The sequence below is a fragment of the Ambystoma mexicanum genome, chromosome 12 (assembly GCF_040938575.1).
Source record: "Ambystoma mexicanum isolate Mex_15411 chromosome 12, UKY_AmexF1_1, whole genome shotgun sequence".
Classification (NCBI taxonomy): Eukaryota; Metazoa; Chordata; class Amphibia; order Caudata; family Ambystomatidae; genus Ambystoma; species Ambystoma mexicanum.
The window spans coordinates 658,485,408-658,511,711 of record NC_090936.1 but is presented as its reverse complement, the minus strand read 5'-3'; the positions used below and the strand labels follow the sequence as shown (position 1 = coordinate 658,511,711).

Sequence of the window (26,304 nt, the reverse complement as noted above, 5' to 3'; positions counted from 1 at the left end):
ACCAACTTTTCTGCCGAAAATTAGATCGGATTTTCATTCATACCGGAATATTTTGTTACCGTCTTTTGTTTTAACAACTTTATTTATGACCGGTTACAGCGAAACACACGCCAGTTACTTTGTCACAGTCTTTTTATCCGCCTCCACATGAGGATGAGGAAAAGCTGCATAGACTTCATCCAAGGCAAGCTCTTAGCTTTTACATCTCTAGGATGGATAAGTTACGTCAAGATGACCAACTTTTTGTTGGGTATACAGGTTGCAAGTTGGGACTTGCAGTCACTAAACAAACTTTGTCTAAATGTATTATATTGGGCATTATGGAGTGCTACAGATTGGCTGAGAAAGATCACCCAGAAGGCCTTAGAGCCCATTCCACACGGCGCATGGTAATGTCTTCTGCTTTACAAACGGGGGGTGCCGATACACGATATTTGTGTGGCAGCCACATGGTCTTCCATTCACACTTTTACTAAACATTACTGTCTGGATTCATCCTCAGGCCAGGAAGAAGGATTTGGGAAGGCAGTTTTACACTCTGTCAATAACAAATCTTAAGAGCACTTCTAAAATTCTTACTCCCTCCCCCAAATCTGACACTGCTTCGGGAGTCTATCAAAAGATGAAGAATACGTGGGAGAACACAATCCATTCGAAGAATAAGTTACTCACTCCTGATAATGTTTTTTTTCAATCGGATGTTCCTCGCTCGTATTCCTCATCGCCCCTACCAACCTACCCTGCAGTAGAATTTCCATCCATTACATTTTACACTCTTTCAGGGTCTAATTTTTCATGGGCACACTAATGCCAGTAATTCTGCAAGAAGGAAAGGGGTGTACAAGCGGAACTTAAGCAAACCGGCGCCGAGCATGCTATATGACCAGTGATGACATTGACATTGAGTCGACTGCATCGATGCACAGCGCCCTCTGCTGGAAAACATTTCTGATGTAGCTGACGCTGGAGACGATTATATCAAAAGATGAGGAATAAGTGGGAGTAACATCCAATTGAAAGAACGTTACCAGGGGTAACTATATTGTTCTTCTCTCTTCCATCCTCCTTGGGTAACACCTGAAGGAAAGGTTCTGCAAGCAAATGATCATTCCTTTAGGCAAACGCCAAGTCTGCAATAATGTTGGCTACTTCCCCAAGGGATTTACTTGGAGTTGCCTTAGATTAAGTGGGGACATCTATGTCTGCCTCCCCAAATCCTTTGCTTCCCCTCTCAGTTTTATCAGAGTTTTTAATTTCCTTTGTTTTTAGGAAATGGAGCCCTTTTCAAGAATCCCCAGAGCTATTTTTTCTCCTGCCTTTACCTGATATGCCTTCTTTCTGCTGTTTTGTACCAATACTTTTATGTTGCCTCTATAATCGGGATCTGTGACGCCTGCTAAGACGTCCAGGCCATATTGCCAAGCTAGGCCTGATGTAGAGGTGAGTCTTATGTATGTTCCAAATTGGGGTATGAGGACCAAACCAGTTGATATTGAGACTCGGTCTCCGGGTTGTATCAACTCTCTCCTGATACTACATAAATGAAACCCAATGGGATGTTCTGTAGCTACTGATGAATTGGAAGCTTTGTTGCTAAGTTTCTCTAACTTGAGGGTGCCACAAGTTAGCCTTGAATTTGGTTCAATACTTTTATTAAAAGTAAAAGGGTTGGGAAAAGACCTCTCTGACCCTCTCTAAGAGGAATGTCCCTACCTAAACCAAAAATAGGGATCTGTCTTTGTCAGGATGTCAATAACAAAACTGTCCTGTGTCCAAAGTTCTATTCTGACCCTCACACTATAAACTAAACTCTAAGGTTAAAAGTGGAATACATGTAACCTTGGGCGGTTTAGAAAAGTGTTAGTAAAGGAAGATTCAATGGCTCCAACACAAATGTTCTTCAAGGATAAGGGTCCTTGCTCCAAAGGGTGGTTCCCTTCCACTGGATTCCTCTTCAGTACAAATGCTCTTGAAGGATAGGGTCCTTGTTGCAAAGGGTGATTCCCTTCCTCTGGATTACTCTTCAACACAAAAGTTATTCAAACAACAGTTCCTTGTGTCTTTCGTGGCTCACAATAACACTGTCCACAAAGCTGTTTTGCTTTGTAATTCTATTTCTTTCAGGATTCTTGGTATACATTTCTGCCAGGGTTTTGCTCCTTCTCCTTTGGTCAACACAGTCCTGATGTTCCTTCTCAGGACTTCTTGTATCCACGCACTTGCAATTGCCTGGAATATTCTCCTGCCATGGCTTCTTGTGTTCAAACACTTGTAATTTCATGGTGTACTCTCCTGCCAAGGGCTCATATATTCGCACACTTGTAAGTTCCTGGCGTACTCTCCTTGCAGGGCTTCTATATTCACACACTTGTAATGGCCTGGTGTCCTCTCCTGACAGAGGTTCTTATATTCACACACTTGTAATTTCCTGGTGTACTCCCCTACCAGGACTTCTTATATACACCCACCTGTAATTGCTTGGTGTACTCTCTTGCCTGTTTGTCTGTTCATTCAGGGTCTCTGCCCACTCCCACAATTGTACATCTATTTGGTTGGATAATATATCCTCTTGATATATTATATTATTCTGTTCAGGTTTCCCATGTACTCGCATTGCATACATTCACATATTTGCAAGGACTTTGCTTGTAATTCAGTTCCCCCTTTTACAAGAAGTCTGTTTGCCTTTCTCTTTCTGTTGCTCTGTTTATGACTATTTGCATTCAGCGCGGTCGCCAATACGCCCCATTGTCCCTGCTGTCTCAGGGTGCACTTACTGTCACGTTTGGGCGTTTCTAGGTTCTCCTCTGGTCAGCCGGTGAAGGTACTCCGTCTAATTCCTTCTTGCGACCGCTTTCTCTTGGCTCGCCCATCTACTTCCACTTGACCCATCTGCTTCGCTCCAGGCTCCAGTTAGTGAAGCACTGCTTTCTGTCAACTGCGAACACCCAAGAGTCTTTTGCTGGCCCCTGGCATTCCCACATCGTGTCCTGCTCGTGCATCGGCTTCTTCCTTCTTAGTCGGTGAGCCTCCTGGCTCCACCGTTCCTGTCTGAGCTTTTCGGTTCCTCGAACCTTGCAGAGAGGTGCAGCTTTCTTTCGGCAAAAGCAGCAGCCCTCATCTTGCTGCTTCTGCTCTTACAAGAGAGACAAAGACTCAAAGATGTTAGTTTCAAAACCTTTATTTACTAAGGTTCCTGGGTTGGTGTAATGTCTAGCTGGCCCTAGCTCTAAAAGGATGGTCAACTTAACTGATGTTTTATAAGGGCAGTCGATGTCTGAAAGTCGAAAACAATAATCCTGTCTTTGTCTAAACCTATGCTTGCACTCACTCTTTACAAAAATCACTTAGGAAGTCTTTAAAAAGGAAAGAAATAGTGGTTCAAAGGAAAGGAAATGTAAAACACAGGTGGTTTCAGATAGTCTTACCAATGGGTGTAGTTCTGCCAGTGCAAGATAGTTCAATTCAAAAGGGGAGCCCTTAGAACCTTCCACGCAGGGCTCTTGCAGCAAATCAATAACGTTCACAATATCCTTGGGTCTGTCAGGGTTCCCTTCCACAAGCTTAATCCCCTTTTGTCTTTAAACAAACAAACAAGTTGTTACATGGGGTAGTATCGGAGACTTTCGAGAGCGCTGGGCTCTTTGCTCCTCCCGAACGTGACCACTCTGACCTTTAACCCATCTCTTTATTTCGTGCTCTTCCTTTTTAACCTTTCAGCTTCAGGTGCTTCCTGCACCCCTTCTTGCTCTCCTTTGTTTCCTTTGCTTTATTACTAACCAAAATAAGAGGCTCTCTCTGGTCTGGTCTCAAAAAGGGTAAATCCCATGACCAGCGGTTGTAATGTCAAGCATGTAGTAACTAAACACTCATGTAATAAGGTTGAAGTGATTTGTGCTTGAGAAGGTCAAAGTCCTACTTCTGCAATTTTCATATGCTAGGGCCTGCAGTTTTTTTTATTGTGCGGTTGTATTAAATGCAGTATAATACGCCGTTCACCTTTGGCAAAAAAACACTTGAATTGCTTCTCAGTAGAGTGGTAATCTCGGCAGATATATCATTTACCTCCAGCGGTATGTCTCGGGCATAGGCCTAAAGTTTGTAGCATAAAATATATAGCCCTTTCAAACTGTAACTCTAAGACACTAATACAATAATGTGCTTATATGTTGTAGGTTCCTTTAATCTACATAAACATCAAACAGAGTGAAAATATATTTACGACTGATACACCATTGATATGAATATGATATGATAGTTTATTTATATAGCATCTACACACAATGTGTTTCAAAGCGCTTGAAGGCAAGGGAGGGAACAAGGGAAAATACGACATTATTACAGGCCATGAACAGTAAGCATGTGAAATTAACTATCGTACTCTGCCTGACGACATTTCAGATAGTGCAAGAGCTAAGACATAGATAAGGAAGGGAGGGGGAGAGTGGGAAGGAAACGGAAACAGACAGGCGACTACCGTACTAGGCCTGACGACATTTCTGGTAGAGCAGGAGGAAAACAAAAGGTGAGGGAGAGGGGTGCAAAAAGGGAGGGGAGGAACAAAACAAGTGACTATCGTACTAGTCCTGACAACGTTTCAGATAGTGCTGGAGGGAGGGGGGGCAACAGTATGGGGATAGGGGAGCGACAGACGAGGTTGCTATCATAGTTGGTCCAGGGATTGATAAGAATATGTATTGGAAACATGTTTAATGGTGAAAATTGATGGTTTAGTAACCTGTTCTCCTTCGAGAAGAGCGATATGTAATTTAGAATTATTACTTAATTTGTGAAAACTGCATCCTCACATATGTTTAAGCTACTCAAGCACTCTGAGTGTTTACTGCTGCAATTGTGTTATCTGCGAGATGAGGATTTGAATCTAAAAGGAAGCAATTTAGCATTCCATACTCCCATGGTAGAACAATGTGTAACACTATATTTCAAAGTCAGCTATTGAATGGTGGCCGCAGATTTCTTTTTTTTTTGTTTGTTTGTTGTGACATTGTATTAAGAAATGTGTCTGTGTGATGCTCTATGACTGCAAATCAATGATGAGAAACAATATAATATCCTCGTTATTGTGACTATTATAGTTATCCACCCAAGGAGATGCTAGCCAAGTCATTGGACCACTTACGGACGGTCAAAGAAGAAATGTTGCAGTAGTGAATTCACTTTACAGGCTGCATCAGTCAGTCCTAAAGGTAAGTGATCACTGATGCACCCTATCATTCATAAAACTGCTACTTAACTTTAATTGGTGGGGACACTACATTGCATTACATTTTGATTGAATTGGATGCGTGCTTGGTGGCCCAACAAACTGTTTGTATGCACTGGTGCTACAGTGACATCTGTTAAATGCTACTGTATTTGAAACCTACGGCATCAGAAACATTAACATTTCGTTTTGACTCTTATAAAATACAGCAAGGCCTGGGTTTTGTTCAACAAAATCTTTCATTTTGGACTGTCTAGTTGTGGGTGCTGTGTATCATTAAAGAAGTGGGATATTTCTTGATGCATTGGAAAGGCTAAGCAGCATGTGACAGGACATAGAAATTGCCTTGCAAGTCCATGCTTCTCACTTGTTAGACAGTTTTCAGTGAGTTGCCTGGTGCCTCTGCTCTGTGGGATCCTGTAATGGTGGAGGGCAGAGTGTTATAACATGTAGCGGGCCATGCCCGATACGGCACTTATCGCTGCAGCAGTGGTGGTTGTATGCCCAGTGGAGGCTGCCAATTCCAAGTCGTGGGAACAGTGCACGAAGCCCTGCAACTTGCTCCTTCTACTGTGTCTTTTCAAGCAGAGGTGCAAAGAGACCTCCTGAAATGGTTTACTGCTTGCGCAGTGGAAAGCTTTCTGATGGTCGACTTGGCAACCAAATTATAAGAAGGTGCTCATAGTGGCAAATTATAAATACACTTTTTCCACATCAGAAAGAAGCGTATTGATCTCATCCTGCCTTTTGGAAACTTTGATGCTGTTTCTCCTGTGCGGGTTTGCATGTAACAGCCAAAGCCGTGTTGGAAATTCAGTGTCCCAGTTCATGTTTCGGGGGCCCCTCCTTTGGGGTCTCCCTTCTCTGCGTTTTGTCCTGGGGGGAGTCTGGGTGACCTCTTTGTCTATACGCGTCGCCAAGCTCATTGGCTGTTTCTGGCGGCTTCATGAGTCCATTGGGGGTGTTACTTTAGGAGACAGCTCCTCTATCCCTTAATCATGAAGCACTGATGCCTCTTGGTGTTCTTCGGTGTCGCCACCTCAGTGCTTCTTTGCAGCAGTATGCTGCTCTTGCACTGGCCGTGCACTGCTGCGGCTCTTGCTGGTTGCTCTCTCTCACTTGGAAGGGTGTACTGCTGTGTTCGGAACCCTGCCAGGCTGAAACTTCTTGGTGCTCCTTTTCTCCTCTGCTGTCTTTTCAGGTTCTTTTGCTTGCCGTGTGGATCACTCATGTGGTTTCTCGGACCACGGGCAAACCTTTGGGGTATGGCCAAGCCTCATTTGCATACATTTAGTGCTTAGTTTGAATTATTCATAACTGCTGGCACTTCTCTTGACAACCTTCCAAACCATTGTTCTTCAGCCTGCCATTTTATTACAGAAGGATAAAGACCCTATGCCAATCAGGCTTGCCCCACCTCCCCAAAAGGGGCAGTCAAGCCTGACTGGCTTGCGGACATCCCGTCTACATGAGACCACAGGCAAACCTTTGGGGTAGGACCAAGCCTTATTTGCATAGACTTAGTCCACTTCTGGAATGAAATGACAGGCTGAAAAACAACCTTCTGGAGTGTTGTACAGACTGTCAGTGGTTCTGATTAATTCAAAACCTTCTAGCCATCACTTTTCAGTTTTCCAAAAGTCACCCTGAATGGAATGGTTATGCCCAGTGTGATGAATCTGGACTATTTGTCCCGTCTCTGCAGAGGGGAACCACCCCATGTGAGGCTATGGAGGTGGGCCTGCCACACAAGACCCTCCCTAGGGGTCTGGGCAAGTGGGACCTTACTGGGAGTGACTCCCCTATAGGACAAGGACTCCCATTCCAGCGCGGAACTCCAAGAGCAAACCACCTTGTCTGCATATATGGATGCGGAAAAGACTATATCACACAAAGATTCTTCTTTACATTTATTGGCTACAGGCAATGCTCAACACAGCCTGAACGTCATGATCAGCGAAGCAGGACACCATTCTGGTTATTCATGTGACGTGTATATAAGAGCAGAAACTCCTATGGAGAAGAGAGGACCACTACGCAGAGGCGAGCCTCCGCATAGTTGACGTCCTGGAGGGGCGTAGCCACTATGGGCCATGGAGCCAGTGGCAGCAAGGGTGGGCAACTAACTGGCTGCCCACCATAACATGTGCACCATTTCCAACACGGTAGGGTTCACCAAGTATCCCGGTTAACCGACCGCCCACAGAAAGTGAACTCCAAGTACTCCGGGCGTCGACGCCCACAAGACGCCTGTGCTGAAAGACCACATTCCACAACTTCAGCAACTCCAATTCAGAAAGCCAAGCACAACCACTTCATCATGACACACGCACCAGACAATGTAGAACAAATATTCTCGACGGTTATCACAGTTCACTAAACACATTTAGATAAACCTCCCTTAGTGTTTTACTTAAAGCAGTGAAACCATGCACTTGAAAATCAAATTCTAACTCGATGTTCTTCCGTAGAAATCCAGCCTGTAAACTAAAAAGGTTAACAGAACATGCATCATAACTTGCACATTACCCTACTAACTTAGGAAGTGCATGTCCTAACTAACTTTAAAACACAAAGTCCAACCTGTAAAAGAAGTGGTTAAAACACAGCTAAAATGAGTGCACACTGAACCTCAGCAAAACAAAACTAAATGCACAATAAATCTCTCTAAACAGAGGCCACGACTTCCAAAACACAAGCACACCAACAGATGTAGAATATTCAACAGGCCTCATATTACACTATTCCAAAACTCTAATGTGAATTAAACTCTTAAGCCTCTCTCTGTTCAATTGAGAGCTCCCTGAAGACATTCAAGAAATCGGGATCTTGGAGTACCAACAACTTGCTATTTGCCGGACTTTCCACTACAGCACCACATAAAGGTGCTGCCCAATACCTTTGGGAGACAGGTCTGCCTCCCTCTCCTGCTCTTTTGCTCACAAAGGGACCTACTTCCTTCTTCATTTTAGCAAGATTGGCCCGTTTCACTGGGATCCCACAAGAGCCATCAATATCACAGGCTTGCCTCACATATGCCAGTAGGTCTGCCCCTTACAGCAATATGTTCACCAGTTTCCTCCAGCAAAGTCCCTGTTAGCTCTTCTCTGACCCGCACTGCTTTAATTCATATGCTGCTGCCTGGATACTAGCTCCTTCGCTGTCCCTCACAGACATAACTGGTTCCTGCAATCACTACTGGTCTTCCTTTGCCTGGGTTACTGTCTTAACCTTGCAGGCTTGGTGGGCCCCAAGCCCCGCAAAGTCTCCGTCTGCCCCTTGCAGACAGTATAGGCCCCCCAGGATCTGGTGCTGCCTCCTCACATCAATAGCTGGGCCTCACTGGCCCCACTGCAGCCCACTGCGCTCCTACCTGTTGAGAGGATCTTCTCTTGTTTTGGGGGGCTTTGGAAGTCCCTCTCCTGGTGCTGTCCGTCCAGCACAGCCAGCATCATAGCCACCATTGTTAAGTTGGATTCCTGGCCAAGCACGACACTGATACCAGTGTAGGAACAGGAAACATCTTTACTGAGTTCCAGCTCCGGGTACAGGGTTCAGGAATACATTTAGGCCACATCAGGTAAGTTACATGGACAGAACATCCACCATCATCCTCTCTGTCAACCCATCTTCTCAACATAACATTCTCACACATAGCATTCCATGTCAGTCACTCCTAGCATTCCGTGCATACAGGGCAGGTGCAGGGAAAGACAAGACACAACAGCATGCTTTCCAGGTATTCGTGATGCAGAAACTTCCCAGCCTTGCCTCCTGAGTAGGGCTGGATTTGCCTCCAAGTGCATTGGATCAGCAGCTGATACCTTGAACAACATTGGGTACCAAATTAGCATCGCCCATGCTTGTGCAATCGTGATAACATTGCAAGGTTGCTCACGTATGACCTTAGCCCCTTCAGAAACAAGGGGATCATGAGAAATGCATAGAGGATATTCCTTACCTTCACAAACTCACCCCTCAAGGACTCTAGCTCCTAGCACTGCTTGTAAATGTGCTTTTGGCCTTTGTTACAAAGAAGTCTATGGTGTGAGTCCCCAACAGCTAGAATATGTTCTGAAGTTGCCAGATTTTCTTTTCTGCTGGTATGGCTCTTCCTTAGAAGGCTTTCTCTACTTGAGCCTGTTGCAAGTGTGTCAACGTTTCTGGAAACCTGCAATGATATTTTGGGTATCACGTTGTTTTCCTGAAATAAATTACAGCATGGTAATTTACTTCAACAAAATTACATCTATGGAGGAGATACATATATTTAGGGTAGACGGTTTAAGTGGGGTGAGGGTGTTTGGGACTGTGCATGGTAATGTTGCAAAAAGCACAGAGTTTCGAGGGGCCTAATTTCTAAACTGAAAATGGAAAAAATGGGAAAGTAATTTTGTCAAAGTAAATTACCACATTGTGGAGTGCAGGTTGAAAGTGTTAAGTGTCATCATGGTCTCCCCATATCCATTGGGTGAGTTGGGTACTCCTTGGTCTCCCTCCTGGGGAATCTGTCTCGGTGTCAACTTCTTCGTTTAGAAAGAGGTCTGAATCTCCCTATAGGATGACCTCCGACAGACCAGAGTGTTCTATCAGTGACAATTTCATTATGGCCAAGCTTGTTGATAAAAGGTCCTTCAACAAGCTTGTGGACAGGGATGGTGCTGACGGAAGATGCAGCCTTATGGATGACAGTGCCATAATGTTTGTTAACAATGGTCTTTCCATGGATCAGGACACTGTCGTGGATGTCTGTTTTGCAGTGGACAGTGTTTCTTGCTAGTCGATGGCGGTCTGCTCATCAATCGATGTTTGTCCATTGATGATGGCTTGTTTGTTGAGTATGGTTTACTTGTGTTTGGATGCCTTTCTGTCAATGGGGGCATTGTGTATGATTTAGATAAAGCGGACTATTTTTCTGTTTTTAGAAATCATTATTTATTATTTACATTGCAATGCATAACCTCTCAACTTTCCAACAATGGGAGGTGTGAAAAGTCAGAAGGTGTTTCACTACCCAAACTTTGGGGGATCCTTTGCTCAGATGGCCAGGACACGGCCATCGCTTTTGGGTCCAGACCCTGGGGGTGGACCAGTGCGGGAGGATCACCTGGGAGAGGGATCTTCGGGGAGTGGGATGCCAAATAGTGATACGTGGCACCCCCCCTCTTTCAAAACCTTTACTTCCTTTTTCCTGATCAAGTATATGAGGATTGTAACCCCCCCTTTCCTACACAAACACATATACATTCCCTTCAGACACTGGGGAAAGAAAGACTTTAACATGTCCCAGTGCCGTGGTCAGGCAGTCAGGCAAATTGCCTGGAACAACGCAAACCTGAATCCCCTTTACCTTCCCCACCTGAATAAAAGGCAGAGCAAGATGAACACACATCAAGCAAGGCAAGGGGCGAGACAGAGTACATGAAGGAGCATCCTATTCCAGATTGCAGCGGAATCGAGGAAGCCAGACAGAACGAAACCAAGGAGGGAGATGCCCATGGGCCGGTTGACAAGTAATCGCTGGGCTGTTGAAAACTCGGAAGCAGCACGTGTGAGGCGAAGAAGTGAGGCCAGAGAATGCTATAATGTGTTTCTGAGATACTGGCGGCCCTCCTGCCTGACTAGTCGAGTCAGGGGAGAAGTGCAGCCGCCATGGTATCGCCCTTGGCTCCATGATGAAAGCTGCGGGCCGAACCTTGTATGCAGCCGGTGAGTTGAAGGCAACTGTGTGAAACCGGGCTCCGTATGAACAAAGTCTGAGCCCGACAGAGGGGGACTCAAAGTGTAATGTGAAAGTGGTGAGAATTGTGAACAGAACCATACAGAGGCCCAAGTCAGGAGGAGAGAGTCCCATGGTAAATTGTAAAGTGAAAAGGGAGTCTGAGCCCGGTCGAGGGGGACTCAAAGTGGAAGTCAAATATTTTTTATTGATTGAAAAGTATACTCCTGAGGAAAGGAACTTTGAACACTTTTGTTGAACTTTTGGCTGCGGAAAGCTGATCTATGAACTGGAACCGTCCCCTTGTGCTTATCTGAACTGAAGTGTGTTCCAAGCCCAAGTGTGCAGCCTTGTCCTGTGGTGAAAACGTGGGGAAGGGGACCCAACTATCCAGTCATCCTGACATATTGTTTCATGACACACGTTTTGTTATTTATATCATTTCCCACACAATTTGTATTTAGAAGTAAGGATTGGCAATAGGTTTATTAGTATAGGCCCATTTATTTCGACAGACTTGACTAGGACTGCGCTATTATTTTTTAATGGTCGTAGCTTACTCCCATCTTTAGATTTAGGATTAGATAGGCGTTTTTCAAACCCAATTGAAGTTCAATAAACACCCTTGAACTGTGAGCACTTGTGTCTGTCTTACTGTTGATACCAGGCCTTCCTTACAGAGGCCCTTTATTGTACATATGATATACAATGCTATACACTTACTACCATGACAATCACATCTCACTTCCAAATCAGCACAGCATACATGGCCCACATGCCTCCCTGCTCTCCCCTCCTCTCCATCCTCTTCCCTACCCCTCCATCTCCCTCCTCCTCCTCCCATTCTTACCTCCTCCTTCCAGTTCTACTCCTCTTCTCCCTTCCCGTCTATCTAATTGCTCCACATATTGTTTTGTTGATCTGAATCAAAATGTGTATCTTGCTTCTATTGTTACTATTATTTCTGTTATTGTTAAATGTATCCTGTTGTTAAAATGTGCAGCGCTTTGGCATAAAGCGCTATATAAACCTAATAAAATACAAATACATATCTTTCCATGCAATGATGACTGGGTTCATCCTCAGTAAGTGTGCCAGTTTGAAAACCATCTCATCTTAGTTCTAGCTTTACATCAGTTTCATGTTTCTGCTCTCTCATACCACCCCTATACTGTGCAGTTTATATTTCATGGTAATCCCTGCAGTGTCTCACACTGGCCTGAGATCTGACTGGGCGTTGAGTGCATCCATAGCTTCATGCCTTGTTGTGGCATGTCTCCTCTCTATTAGACCTCTTTACTTTTGTTCTGATATCTCTTTCTGCAGCGATCTACTTAATGTATGGTATCCAGCCCCCAAAAGACAGGCCTTCTGGCTTTGTCCACTCTATAGCCAATATTCAGTGGATTGCCTTTCTCCCACAGATTCCTCTACAGATAGATGTCCCTTCCAGCGTCAATTGCTCAAATCTTTTCGGCAGGGGGCGTAGTGCACCTTGATTCAACCATCGATCCCTCTTGACTCAATGCGTTGGTCGTCGACTCCAGTCATGTGGGTTGTAGCCCATATACTCCGTCACTATGCCCCTGTGCCTCAGTTCCTTTTTTCCATGCACTCAGCACTCTGCTCACGGAACAACTCACTCACGAGAATTTTCAACGGGTGAATTTCGTCTTTGTTTGATGCGATTTTAACACAATGTCCACTACCAAAGTGTCAGGGTTTTAAGCGCTGCAAAGACAGCAGTTCCAAGATGTACATCACAGACCCACATGGCATCTGCGTGTGGTGCCTCAGTGTCAATCAGGTCACTGACTAATGTGGTTCTTGTAGAAAGAAGAATCTGACATTGCTACTGTAGACGGCTGTGAAACTCGCGGTAGGACGGCCCCAGCTAAATCCACTGCCTGCTCGACTGTGCGGTCATCGGAGCCCAATAATGAGGGCCCTACTCCTGAAAATGAGGATAGGCATTGAAAATAATTGAAGAGATCATCACACTCTTGGAGCCACTCTTCTTCTTCCTCCCATAAAAAGAAACAGCACCATAGACGTAGGCACGCATCCGATTCGTCATATGAACTCGGTAAGTCGTCGGCGGGCCTTACATCCAGGGCACAGTGGGAGGCTTTTAAGGAGGAGATGCTTGATATGTTTCAAAAAGCAGCTGCAGGTACGGGTGACTCCTCGAAGCAGCAGCCTTTGCGTCCAGGTGGAGAAGATTGGATGCGTGGTGCAGGGAATGCGAGATTGACCCTATCTCTTGCCGCACCACTACAGTGATGGAGTACCTTCTGTCACTGGCCTTGCCAGGCCTTTAGGGTGCAAAAGTATCAAAGGATACTTGGCGGCTTTGTCTGTTTTCAAAAGGTCTCCATATCATGGGTATTTCTTTACAATCCCGGGTATGGTCCAATTCTTGAAGGGTTTTGTGACTAATATTCCGCCGTTCCTTTTGTTGTCCAGATTGGGATCTTAACTTAGCTCGAGATTTTCTCATGGCGGCTCCCTTTGAGCCTTTCCATTCTTGCTCCATTCACCTGCTTACTCTCGAGACTGCATTTTTGGTGGCCATTACGTTGGCCAGCCGGGTCAGTGAGCTGCAGACCACTGTCTCCTTTTTTCAGGTAGAAAGCTTCTCTTAAAGTATGACATGGGTTTTTACCCAAGGTGGCCAGAGTTCCATCTGCCCCAGGTTATTGACCTGCCGGTTTTCTACCCGCCTCTGCATCCCTCCAAGGAGGAGGATGGTTCCACAGGCTGGACCGAAAGAGGGCCCTTAGCTTTTATGTTGGAAGAACGGCTGAATTCAGGAAAACGTACTAATTGTTCAAGGCCTTTTTTGGTGGCAAGAAAGGGTTTGGCTGCCACCAAGCAAGCCCTCTATAGGTGGATCCCACTCTCCATTACCTCCGGGCATCAGGACCCACTCTGCTAGGGGAGTAGCAGCTTCTTCAGCTGTGCAAAGGATTTTGCCAGTGAGGGACATATGCTGAGCGGCAAGTTTGTCCTCACTGCATACCTTCACCAAACACTACTGCCTGGATGTAGCCTGTGGAGCTGAAACTCGTTTTGGGAGGGCAATGTTACAAGTCTTCCTGCTATAGGGACTTTTATCCTGCCTCCTTCAGATTTACTGCTTGTGGAGTGTATCTGAAGAGGAATCTGCTGTCACGCTCACCTGGTCTCCACGCGGGCGTTGCACGAAGCTTAGCGATGAATGTCTGCACGTGCGTCGCACGAAGCTGGGTGATGAATGCCTGCACGTGTCTTCTCTGTCTCACTCCTTCTTCACAAGGGAGCACTTGCCTGGAATGTTGAAACGAGATGTTAGCCAGCCGTGAGGGGCGGGCTGGACTCCCACCTCCCGTAACCTCCTAATGCCCCTCTCTGCTTATGCCTCACCTTGGGTGTTTCAATAGCGGATTCTCCGTCCTGCAACTGAATGCAGGGCGCGGTTATGTTCCAGCCTCTCTTCTGGATCTAGTTGCGTCACTGATCCTGCAGGCTGTAGCGGAGTTCTGAGTAACTGAGACTCAGTAGGTAAGTCTCTATGCCAATAGACTCTTGGTATAGTTTGCTTAAATTTTCTTAGTTGCCAAAGTTCTCACTATTGTTATTATTTCCTTTATATGTGTGGTTTTGGAGGGTGCCAGATGAAGGATTGCCGTCTCCCCACGACGCTGAGCAGAATTCCTACAGTCGAGTACTAGCGCGAGAGTGTGGCGTCAAAATGTACAGTGAATGGTTCTTTTCCTTTGCGCGACTAACCTGCTGTTCTTTTTTCCCTGTTCTGCAGGTGCGCTGTGGCTCCGGAGCGGCGATCGCGTAACTGCTTCAGTGGAATTCAGGAAGTGCGCAGCCTCCAGGTGAGTATTGGTTCTCAATGCGTGTTTTCCTTTCAGCGGATGCGACGATCCTGAAGGCGGCAGAAGAAAAAGCCTTTCGGATAGACTGCTTCTCAGGTAAGGTCTCAACCATTGTTCTAGTTCTTGTTCTCTCTTCCTTTGCTTTCTCCACAGGTGCTGATGTTTCGTGGTTGCCAAGACAGGCATGGCTGAAGACCGAGTAACTGGAGCTGAGCAGACACGGTGAGCGTTACGCTGCAGGAGTGCAGAATAATGCGAAGCGTGTTCTGTCCTTAGGGTGTGGTTTATATAGCCTTGCACAAGTAGTCCCAGGTAAAGTAGTCCCTCCAGCCACACCCTGCACAAGTAAAACCAGGTAAAGTAGTCCTTCCAGCCACACCCAAAGCTAGACTGTATGGCTCAGTTCTTTAAGGCTGGGCTATGTGTGTGTCCATGCTCCCTGCAACAAGATGGAATAACATGATCCTGGCGTCAATAGCACCAGGACTGACTCCAGGAACTCCTAAGGCAACCTTTTGGGGCCTTAAAGGACCCCATGGGTGCCAGCAACTTGGATAGGCTGATCTCCTACTGATGTCTGGGGACATGCACCATGACATATGCAGGAGAAAGGCAATCCTTACATACCGTAATGTTTTTTCTATGGATTCTTCCCCCGCAGATGCTTCATCACCCTCCCGTCCAACCCCGCTATGAAAGTGCCTGCAGATGTTGACTACCCTCTCTATTGGAAGAAAGATGCATGCTCTCTTTTAAAGGGCTGCCGTAGAACCTACTAGTGTGTTTCTGCATCCCTTACGGATCTGTGCCTCACTATTTAAAAATATTTATATATGAATCACCGTGTTAGGTTTCACTTTTTTCTATGATTTGTGGCTGTTTTAGCCAAATCGTTCAATCTTCCTGTAACGCTCACCTGGTATCCACGGGGACGTCACTCAGCCTGTTCTGACCTCTTACGACCTTGAACCCTTCCCTGGAGGCTATTCGACTGGAGACTGGGCCTGAAACACAGGATTGGTAGAGATTAACTCCCTATTGTCTCTGTGTGCTTGAACCCCTTCTTCCCCGGGGTCCAACCCTTCCCTTTGATCCACAGCTCACCTTGTTTTCTTGGATAGTGTGCTCTCCGTCCTGCTTTCAGCACAGGGGCGCGTTGATTGATGCTGGCTCGTTGCTGCCTAGTTACTTCACTGGCAAGAGTCCGACAGGTAAGTATAATGAGTCTTTTGAACAGTTCTCTAACTTCGTTCCTTTCCTTCCTTAGATGATGGCCGGCGTCCGGGGATGGCGGCGTGCTGCTGAGATGAGTAGCGCTGAAGGTGAGTGAGAGTGCGATGCGGGATGCACCCCTTTCGTATTTGTATTGAACTGAGTTATTTTCCTGTGTCTTTTAGGTGCTGCAACGTTTTCAGCGTCGATGCGGGTTATGAAGGACAAATGTGGTGAGTAAGCAAGGTATGCGGCGCCTCTAGATGTTTCCACGCTAACCTGGTGTGTCTTTTCCCTCTTGCAGATGGATGAGAAGTTCTGGAGACAGAGTTCCCCCAGAGCGACTGGGATTCACATAAGCGTTTGAAGCTCGTACAGTATTTAAAAATAAGCGAAGATTTGCAGAATGCTTACTAATACCTTTTTTTCTGTTCTTTTCCCTTTTCCTTAGGAAGCCGCCTGCCGGGATGGGAATGACACCGCCGAAGATGCCCGCAGAACAGAAGGAGCGATGAATGATGGGCAGAAGCGCCGCATGGTAAGGCTGTTCCTAACGGTGTTCTTGTTCTTGCAGGAGCTGAGCGCAGAAGAAAGATGCAGTCCTACTGGCGACCGATCCGAACACGGTGAGTGTCACGCTGCAGGTGCAGAAAACACAAATCATGTTTCTCAGCCTGGGCGTGGCTTAAATAGTCTCTGGGTATCCAAGGTGTCTCTGGGCTGAACCACACCCAAAAGACTAGACTGCACATGCATTTCTGGGAACCGAAGTATGTGGGGGCATCCATCTTGTCCCCATCAATGCACTACAAGTCCAATCCCCAATGTTATCCTATGGGAGTGAGTGAGTCTGGTGCCACAGGCGCCAAGTCTGACTCCAAGTGGGTCTTTGGAGGGATGGAGAGGCCCTTGAGGGCCATGTAGGTGATCGTGGCCTGGCTCCAGCCTGACATCTTGGAGGGCTGGGGACATGAGTGGCAGGAATCATGACACTTCCTCTGTAGCAGCTGAGGAAGAAGTTGACGACCGACACATTGAGTCAAGAGGGACCAACAGTTGAGTCGAGGTGCAGTGTGCCCCCTGTAGAAAATATTTCGGAGCAGCTAACGCTGGAAGGGATATCTATCTGATGAGGAATCTGCGGGAGAAGAATCCATAGAAAGAGCATTACAGTAAATAATTTCTCCTTCTTCTGGCTAACACCTGCCCTGGGGCTTACAGCTTAATGTCATCATCACTTTGTTCCAATATGTACCCATGCTCTGCCATCCCCACCGTGTGTGGATTTAATTTCCACTATACAACCAAATAAAAAATAAATAATTGATGGGTGAAAGGTTTTGAATAAATCTGAACCACTGGCACTGCTCAAGCCAACCTTCCACACCACCTTTTTTTTAGCCTGTCTGCACCATTGCAAAAGGGGTTCAGCCATATGCAAATCAGTCAGGCACTGCCACCAATGGTAGCAGTCCAGCCTGAACCGCTAGGACAGATCCCCTCTGCACATAAACACAAGCAACCGCAGACATGTTTCGGCCTTGTTGGGCCTCCTCAGTGAGGTGCGGCTTAGTTCCTTATGGCACAGGGAGCAAGGGACCCACGTCTGGGCATACCCTCTCTCACATGGGGAGACCAGCTACAACCAAAAAATGGATGTGTGGAAGGTTTTGAATAAATCTGAACCACTGGCACTGCTCTGGGCATCCTTCCACACCACCATTTTTTAGAGCGTCTATGCCATTGCAAAAGGGTTCCAGCCATATGCAAATCAGTCAGGTACTGCCACCGAGAATGCCCAGATGTGGGTCCCGTGCCTGGTGGGCCTAGAGACCCAAGCTACTCCTCACTGATGAGGCCCATCGAGGCCGAAACATGTCTGGGGATGCTTGTGGTCTTGTGCAGAAGGGAGATGACCAAGCAGTTTGGGCTTAACTACCCCTTTTTGGGGTGGGACCAATCCTGATTTGGATATGGTCTTTCCCCTTTTGTAATTACTTGGCAGACGAAGAACGATGCTCTCGAGTTTCCGGAGCAATGCCAGTTATTAAGATTCATTCTAAACCTTTGAGCCATCAGGGTTGGATCGTCCCTGGGGAGTGGGGGCCGGTTTCTGGCCATGCCTGGGTCGGGTTGGAAGAAAAGAAAAATGAAAAAAATGTTCTTTTCACATTTCTTTTTTATTTTTTCAAAAAGCCTTTCATCCTTCTTAGGTCGATAAATAAGTACCAACACATGTTGGGTGATATTGTATGCATATTTGTTCTATAAAAAAAGAGCTTAAGCGTAAGTGCTATACAATAACATATTATCATTTGGCCTTGGACGTCTGCTTGGATTCACAGTAATTTAGTGTACTTGGGAACAATACTATTTGATGCCACTTCCTGTTTTGTCAAGGGATGAAAGGTTGTGTTTCATCGCTTCCCGGGATGTCACTTTGGGGTGGGGTCAAATGACTTCACTTCCGGTGATGTCATCAGTGGTCAAGGGTCGTGAGGCGAGGGGTGGTCCACTTTTTTGAGGCGAGGGGTGGGCCACTTTTTTTTGGGTGACCGGGCCTATTTCTTGTCCCAGTCCGACCCTGTCAGCCATCCCCACTTTTGTTTTGCTTTGTCACCCCGAGTGGGACTGGTATGCCCAGGCGTGTGTATTCCACTGATGGCTCTTTCTCTCTCTGTTAACAGTGTTTCATGCTTACAAATAGACAACAATGTAATTTACTGATCCTTCATGTGCCACATTATTGTGAGAAGTGTGCCAATTTCTCAGGCAGCATAATTATGCCTTGACTTATCTTTGCCTCCTGGAAGGGGTCAACTGTGCCTCCTATACATATGTTGACTGTGGAGAAATAGACCTTCTCCACTGTCGAAGCTTGATTCTCAAGCATTCTGCCATGATGGATGAAGGCTGGAGCTGTTCTGACAGACTCTTCACTAGAAGATACCCCCTTGTACTCTTACGTCCCGTCCCCTTTCCTCCATACTGCCTGGGCATCCCTCGCTAGGGACGGGAGACAGAACCTTTTTCACCAGAAAAACCTTCTTCCCCTTCAAATTTAGTGGCGTGCAGTGATGCGGCCCTGGGAGCATGCGCTCCCCTGACTCTGCCCACGTGCGCCACACCTCAGTCCCTTTTTCTGCATGAACGGGAACTGGCTGATTTCACCAGGGCTCCTGGGTTTGGCTTCGGCCATGTAATACCACATGTTCTTTCCTGGATACTTTCTTCTGTGTTTTTGTCTTCTTTTATCAATCAGGTACTCGGTCCTCTGGCGCCACGCTCCTTCCCTGGCGCATGTCGACTTCAGCAGGTCTCCAGCCTATGAGGGGCCCTTCCCTACATCAGATCCCCATGCTCTTTGCCTCCGCTGCCTTGGCCCCGACCACAAATGGGAGGGTTGTACCGTGTGCAACACACTTTCTTTGCATGCTCTGAAGAACAGACTAGCTAGGTGTAGGGAGCTCTTCGTGAAATTGGCGCCAGAGGACTTGAAGGACTTTGTCAGACATAAGTCAAGGCCCAAAGGAGGGCTGCTCTTTTCCAACGCACCCAGCAAGGGTGACTCCTTCCCAAGGAAACTGCCGAGTGGGAAGAACCTCTCAGGTTTTCAGACCAGCACGGGTACCAAGGTTAGTTCAGCTACCGTCCGCCAGGCCGAGGTGTCCGTAGATCCTTCCGGAGACAGTGCTGAGGGAGAGCAAGGTTCTTTTACCGGTTGTGCACCCGAGGGGCTATGCCCTTGTACCGGCAACATGGCAGAGGGTACACCTGCACGCTGCATTACTGGCAACAATGCCGAGGGTGAACACGCCTACATGGTCTCTGCCTGAGGTGCATTGTAGGCCTCATTCTCCACCATCAAGAGTCCTGGAGGATGCCGAGTCCAGTGAGCCAAGCACCATGACTTCGGCACGTGGCATGCAGCTCAACAAGATGGCAGACGCCCTCATTCTACACGCCACAGCTAGAACAGGGATTCTGATGCAGAAGGAAATAGTCGCCTTGACCAAGAAGGGGTGGCTCAAACCCAATTTGGTAGAGCCGATAAATTCATGCCTGGATGCCAAATATAGGCAAATGGAGAGGGATTTTACTGTTGTTGTTGGCCCACCCTCAGCTACACTCTTGAGCGATTGCAGCAGTGTCACTCACCTCAAAGCCTCAGTCGTCCTCGGCCACCTCGTCCTCTGCGCTGCTAGGCAAGGAGGAGAAGATTTATTTCAGCGCTTCGCTGCATCTTCGTCAAGCCAACGCGGATGCCATGCTGGCAGCAGTTAACCAGAGGGTTTGGCGGGAAATAGCCAACTTCCTTCCAGAACTTCCAGTGCAGAGCCAGTCACGCTTCAAGGCGGGACTGGCAGAGGCTAAGATGGTGGCGCAAAATATCATGGAGTCCACCGTGGCCCACATGGACACGCCTGGCCGGGCCATATGCATCGCCACGGACATGAGAAGGACTGCCTGACTTTAGGCTACTAAACTCAAACCAGACGTACAGGAACGCATATTGGACCTTCCATTCGAGGGTGGCGACCTCATTCACTCCACCACCGATGAGGAGCTAGATAAAAAGAAAAACAGTTTGCAAACTGCAAAGTCTTTATCTGCCCTTAGGAAGGCCATGCCCAAGGGGTACACCCAGTCACATCAGCACTCTGACAAGGGGTGGATGTTCGGAGGGTTCCGTGGCTTCCAGGAACAGAGGTCCAGGCAGCCTGAATGTTCACAGAGTCAACACAGGCGTAAACAACAAAAGGGGGGGACTAAGGGCTTTTTCAGTCCCCCTTCTCCGCAACAGCCTCAGAGGGAAAGAAGGCATGGCACGTCCCTTCGGGTCCACGTGTCTTTGGTGCCGGGCAGGCTAGCCCTTCACCCACAGTTTTGGCATCAGAAGTTCGCAGACCCCTGGATCCTCTCGATAGTATCCACGGGTTACCGCTTACCGATCCCTTCCTCTCCTCCCTCCTCTCCTCCGCTCCCACATATTGGGACAGCAACTCTGTTGGCAGAGTTTCGGTCGCTAGTCGAGAGCCAGGCAGTGGAAGAAGTTCCAGCCTCCCAGCGAGGATTGGGCTTCTACTCTTGGATTTTCGCCATATAGAAGAACCACCAGGCTGCCCTGAGAGTTGTGTTGGACCTTTCCACCCTCACCCTCTCTCTGCCTCTTCAAAAATTCAAGATGGTTACACTAGCACACATAACAGAGGCATTGTGCAGGGAAGACTGGATGTGCTCCCTGGATCTGAAGGACGCTTATCTACACGTCACGATTTGGCAGCTGCATTGTTCCTTCCTGCAGTTCAGGATCATGGGCTGCCATTTCCAATACAAGAACAACATCTACCTTACGGCCGTCCGCATTCCGGGGGAGTCCAACTTGCAGTGGACAGGCTCAGCAGACTGGGAGCGGACAATTACGCGTGGCAATGGAACAACCAGGTGCTTCAGGAGATTTTACGTAGATGGGGGGTAGCCTCAGGTAGACCTTTTTGCCTCCTGTAAGTGCCAGCAGTTCTCGTCCTGGCAGGGACTGGGCCCGGGCTCCCTGGGCGATGCATTCCAGATTATTGGAACGGCATGACAGCATATGCCTTCCCACCCACACACCTGGTCCACAGGGGGATCTGCAAGATAAAGGAATCTTGTCACCTCAGCCTCATTCTGATAGATCTGTGGTGGCCGACGAGACTGTGGTTCTCGGAGCTTCTCAGCCTCTCAGACAGGCAACCCATTCACCTTCCAGCGGGTCCAGCTCATTTTCTGGCACAGCAAGGGGGCAGGGTCATCCACCCCGCACCACAGAACTTATCCCTTGCAGCGTGGTTCCTGAGCAAGTACGCTGAATCAACTAGGCCTATCACAGGCTAACCTAGAGATCATTCAGGGGGCTAGGAGCAAGGCTACCAGGAGCCATTACAAGAGTAAGTGGACTAAATTCTGTCACTGGGCAGACTCTAAGGAGATCGACCCCCTTATGTACACGTTGGATGATGTGCTCTCCTTCTCTGCTCACCTGGCTCACTCAGGCATGCAGGTGGACACATGCAGCACCTATTTGGCAGCCATAAGGGCCTACAGAAATTCGGAGGAGGAGGTCTTCTCCTGTTCCAACCCAATAGTCAAGAGACATTTGACGGGCCTCTCCAGACTCTACCCGTTCATCAAAAAACCGCACCCCGTGTGGGACCTCAATGTAGTGTTGGGCGCCTTGGTGCACAAGCCGTTCGAGCCTATGGCGTCCGCGGACATCAGGCTGGTCACCATTAAAATAGCCCTGTTAGTGGGTCTCGCCTCTGCTCGGAGAGTCAGCGAGATCCAGGCTCTGGTGGCTTCAGAGCTCTATACTACTTTTCACAAGGATAAGGTGGTCCTGAGGACACACCCAGCGTTCCTACCTAAGGTACCTTTCAGGTGCCATCAAAACGAGGACATAGTTTTACCCATGTTTTTTGCCGACCCTAAGGACGAGGCTCAGAGGGTTTTGCACTGTCTGGATGTCAGACGCGCTCTGAAATTCTATCTGGACAGGACCAAAGGCTTCCGATAGTCAGACGCACTGTTTGTCACGTTCGGGCGGGCGGGGGTCAATTCCCGGGTATCATGCATCCAGGACCAAGGCATCCATAGCACGGTGGATGGTTTCAGCCATCAAGGAGGCCTTAGCGGGGGCAACACAAGCCACTTCCAGCTAAAATGCACAGCCACGCTGTCAAAGCCAAGGCCACGGCTATTGCATTCCAACGGCACGTCCTGTGGCAGGTCATCAGCAGGGCGGGCACCTGGGCCACCCCTTTGGCTTTCTGTAAGCATTACTGTTTGGACGCCGGCTCTAAGTCAGAGGTCTCCTCTCCACCCTAGGGCTACATTCAGTTATAAGCACCCATGCAGTATGGAGGAAAGGGGACAGGATGTAATAGTTACTCACCGTATTGACTAACGTACTCTTAGTCCATAGTCCCATTTCCTCCACACGTCCCACCATCCTCCCCCTAATAATAATGGTGTCATTAGGCAATGTTAAATATTGTCGACGCGTCAATGGGGACTGACGTGTGGCGCCGGTGGGCGGAGTCAGGGGAGCGCATGCTTCCAGTTCTGCACCCACGCGTACCTCTAAATTTAAAGGAGAAGATGTTTTTTTCTGGTGAAAATTATTTCGTCTCCTGTCCCTAGCAAGGGACGCCCATGCAGTATGGAGGAAAGGGGACTATGGACTAAGAGTACGTTAGTCACTACACGGAGTAACTATTAATTATTTTCCATAAGAGTAAAAAAACCTTCTATCTGTCCAAAACGAATGTATGGGAAACACAGTTAGAGATCTTACATTCATCAGGCTTGCAAGGGTGCAGGCAATAAATTCACTGAAGATGTGGGTCCCTTAAATAAGCGTTTCCCTACATTTGTCACAGTCCTTACACACATATTGCTTATGTTTAGGTCTGTCCTTATTCTTATCTTGTTTAGAGGTCTCAGATGAGGCATTAAGGCCGGGGTAGGTGAAAGAATTTGACAATCTAAACTAATAGAAGTGGAGTCTACCTGTCAACCTACAATCCACTGCCTCCATGGCTGAGTCTACCTTATGATTCGAGATGCCTTGACCTTCCTTGATTATAGTTCTTCCCTCCTGAATATCTCTGGGAGATGTTCCACAAATGTATTCATTTTGTTCCATAGCTCCCTATCATATCGTGCAGTTATTGCTTGGGCATTAGCTGTCCTAATAGTCATCAATTCAATACCTTATGGTCTATGACCTCAGGTTTTCAACTGTCTGGTGAAGCTGTCAAAGGTGAAGCAGGATTCCCTGATCGGCATCTGGCTGCCACTGTGACAGTAGTCACCCTGGTGACAGTGGTGCAGTGCTTTTTCCAGTATGGATGTGATGGCCTGTGCTAATATGGGGACTTCTCCCGACTTCCACATGGTTTTCGAAATGGCAATGGTATTGATTGTATGACAGGGTTTGGTCCTATGCTTTGGTGTATCTTCCCGGGGAGGGGTTTCGGTGGATAAGAGGAGAGTTCTCATCTAAAAACTGCTAGGTCTTTGAACTCGAATCTAGATTTTCAAAAGAATTTCAGAAAAAACTGCTAAAAAGTTAAGAGAAGATGGAAAAAGTTTGAAGTGCTTCAGGGGATTGCCTGACTCACAAGTTGTAGAGATGGCTGCCCTGTGAGTAGCATAAGCCTAGCCACCTCGTTTGTTGAGGATCGTGTAAGGTTGCAGCAGGAGGAGACTGAGACATAGGCGACATGTTTGGGGCTATAGACTTTTATTAGCCAAATGAAAAGCAAGAGAAAACCTAACTTTCTCTAACTCTAAGAGGGGGTTCCCTGCCTGAACTAAAATACTAATGGTTCTGTCAGAATGTCCATAACTTAAGAGTCCACCGTTGTGTGTCAAATCCTATGTCTGTCCCATACACTTCAAACTAAAGTCTTAACAACTTAAAGTTCCATTCCCAGGAGAATTACTCCCTTCTACTGGCATTAGATTACAAAAAGTCACACATCAAATAACGGTTTTCTTCTTCCAGCCAAAAACTAGGGGGAATGACTCCCTTCCCCTGGTTGAAAATACCCAAATTATAGTTCACAGAACTAGCTAGGGGGAATGCCTCCCTTTCCCTGGCTGAAAGGCTATTGTATAGTTCACAACTGTAACCAGGGGGAATCTTTCTTTTCTTCTTCTGTTCTTTGCATTTGAGCTACCTGGCTCACTCCTCTGCCCTGTACTGCCACGAGGAAGAGGACTTCTCACACTGAAGATTATTTAGTGTTCTCTTCTTTTATCCGGCTCCCTTCGTTCACTGTCCTGTCACTGACTGCCACGAGGAACGTGACTCAAAATGCTGCTTCTCTTGGGGTCCCCGACCTCTGTTTTCTTCTTTTACTCATCCTCTGTGGTTCACTCTCCGCCAAGGACTGCCACAAGGGAGGTGACTCTTAATGCGACTTCTCTGGGTCTTTTCGACCCTTCCCTGGTGCTCAATGGGATTTACTTGACCACCCCAATGAGGAAGCTTTCCTCTTAATTCTCTTGTCGGTTTCTTAGGGTCCCAGACCCAATTCTCTTGTCGGTTTCTTAGGGTCCCAGACCCTTCTTTGTCTTTTCCTCATCCCAGCCGCCCTTGTGGCGTGCTCTGTAGACCCTCCTGAACTCCATGTGTCCCTGCTGGCCCACTCGTACCTCCCGTTACCTTGGCGTATGGTGGCGGCAATTCCCGGGACTAGAGCTGGTCGTCTGCCTGCTTCCTCCAGTTGTCTGCTTCTGGCTTCAGCAGCTGTCTGCTCTGCGTGGTTTGAGTCTCCCTGCAGTATCGTTACTAGGGTGAAACCGCATGGTCCCCTTCTCACAGTGTTCGTACCACTGCCTCACCTATATGTTGCTGGACCTGTCGACTTCGGACCCTTGAGAGCCACCTTCTGCTTCCCACCAGCGTGCTCTGCTCTACAGTCTTTGTTGCGCAACTGCTCCCATGTCTGATAGCTTCTAGCTTCCACCCCTGCTGCTACTCCATGGCTGGCCTGACAACAATGTAAGTCTGTTGTTGATATGTATACAATGTTGCCAGCCTGGATTGGGCCCACTGTATAAGTCCTTCCTCTCTTTCATGGGATCCATGTTTATAACTCTGCAGGGCCAATTCTTCCCAGTACCTGGATTGCTTGGGTTCTCATAGCTCTTCTTTCTCTTAGTGCTTTCAAGGACACTCAGGTTTTCTACCTTGCAACAATACATTGATCTGCCATCTAGAAAGAGGTTATGATATGATATGACATTCATAACGCGCCTATACACAAGTGTTTCAAGGCGCGACGCGCCAAGGGAGGGGGAACAGAGACAACGATCTTGCTAGGCCAGGTGACATTGAGATGACGCAAGTGCAGGGGAGTGGGGAAAGGGACAGTGCAGGGATGGAAGGGTGGGGCAGTGCAGTACATAGGACCAACAGTAATAATAAATAAAATAAATAGCAGAATAGGTAAAATGTGTGGCTAGCTTGTGGCAAGTGCAGGGGTAAGTGCAGGCATCAAGGGTCAAGAGCTGGTGGGGACTGTAGGGATACAGAAACTGCCCCCAAGTGCAGGGGTTGCCCGGGAGGCAGTACCAGTGTTCAGCTGGCAGGGGAGAGGAACTGGGCCCGAGATCAGAGGGTAGCCAGGTGACCAGTGCAGTTTCAGTCAGGAGTTCAGCAGGGGAAGAGAGAAAGCAGAAGTAAAGAGGAAGGTCTTGAGGTGCTTCCGGAACCAGAGAAGGTTCTCCTC

The 26,304-nt window shown here is 47.5% G+C and overlaps 1 protein-coding gene across 1 annotated transcript in view; it reads left to right on the top strand.

Annotated features, from left to right (window-relative positions):
- COG5 (component of oligomeric golgi complex 5) overlaps positions 1-26,304 on the top strand; it is a 2,640,594-nt gene that overhangs the window by 2,138,277 nt on the left and 476,013 nt on the right. Inside the window, exon 15 of the mRNA XM_069629143.1 lies at positions 5,097-5,207. Within this exon, the coding sequence (XP_069485244.1) occupies positions 5,097-5,207 (111 nt within the window). The remainder of the gene's footprint in view (positions 1-5,096; positions 5,208-26,304) is intronic.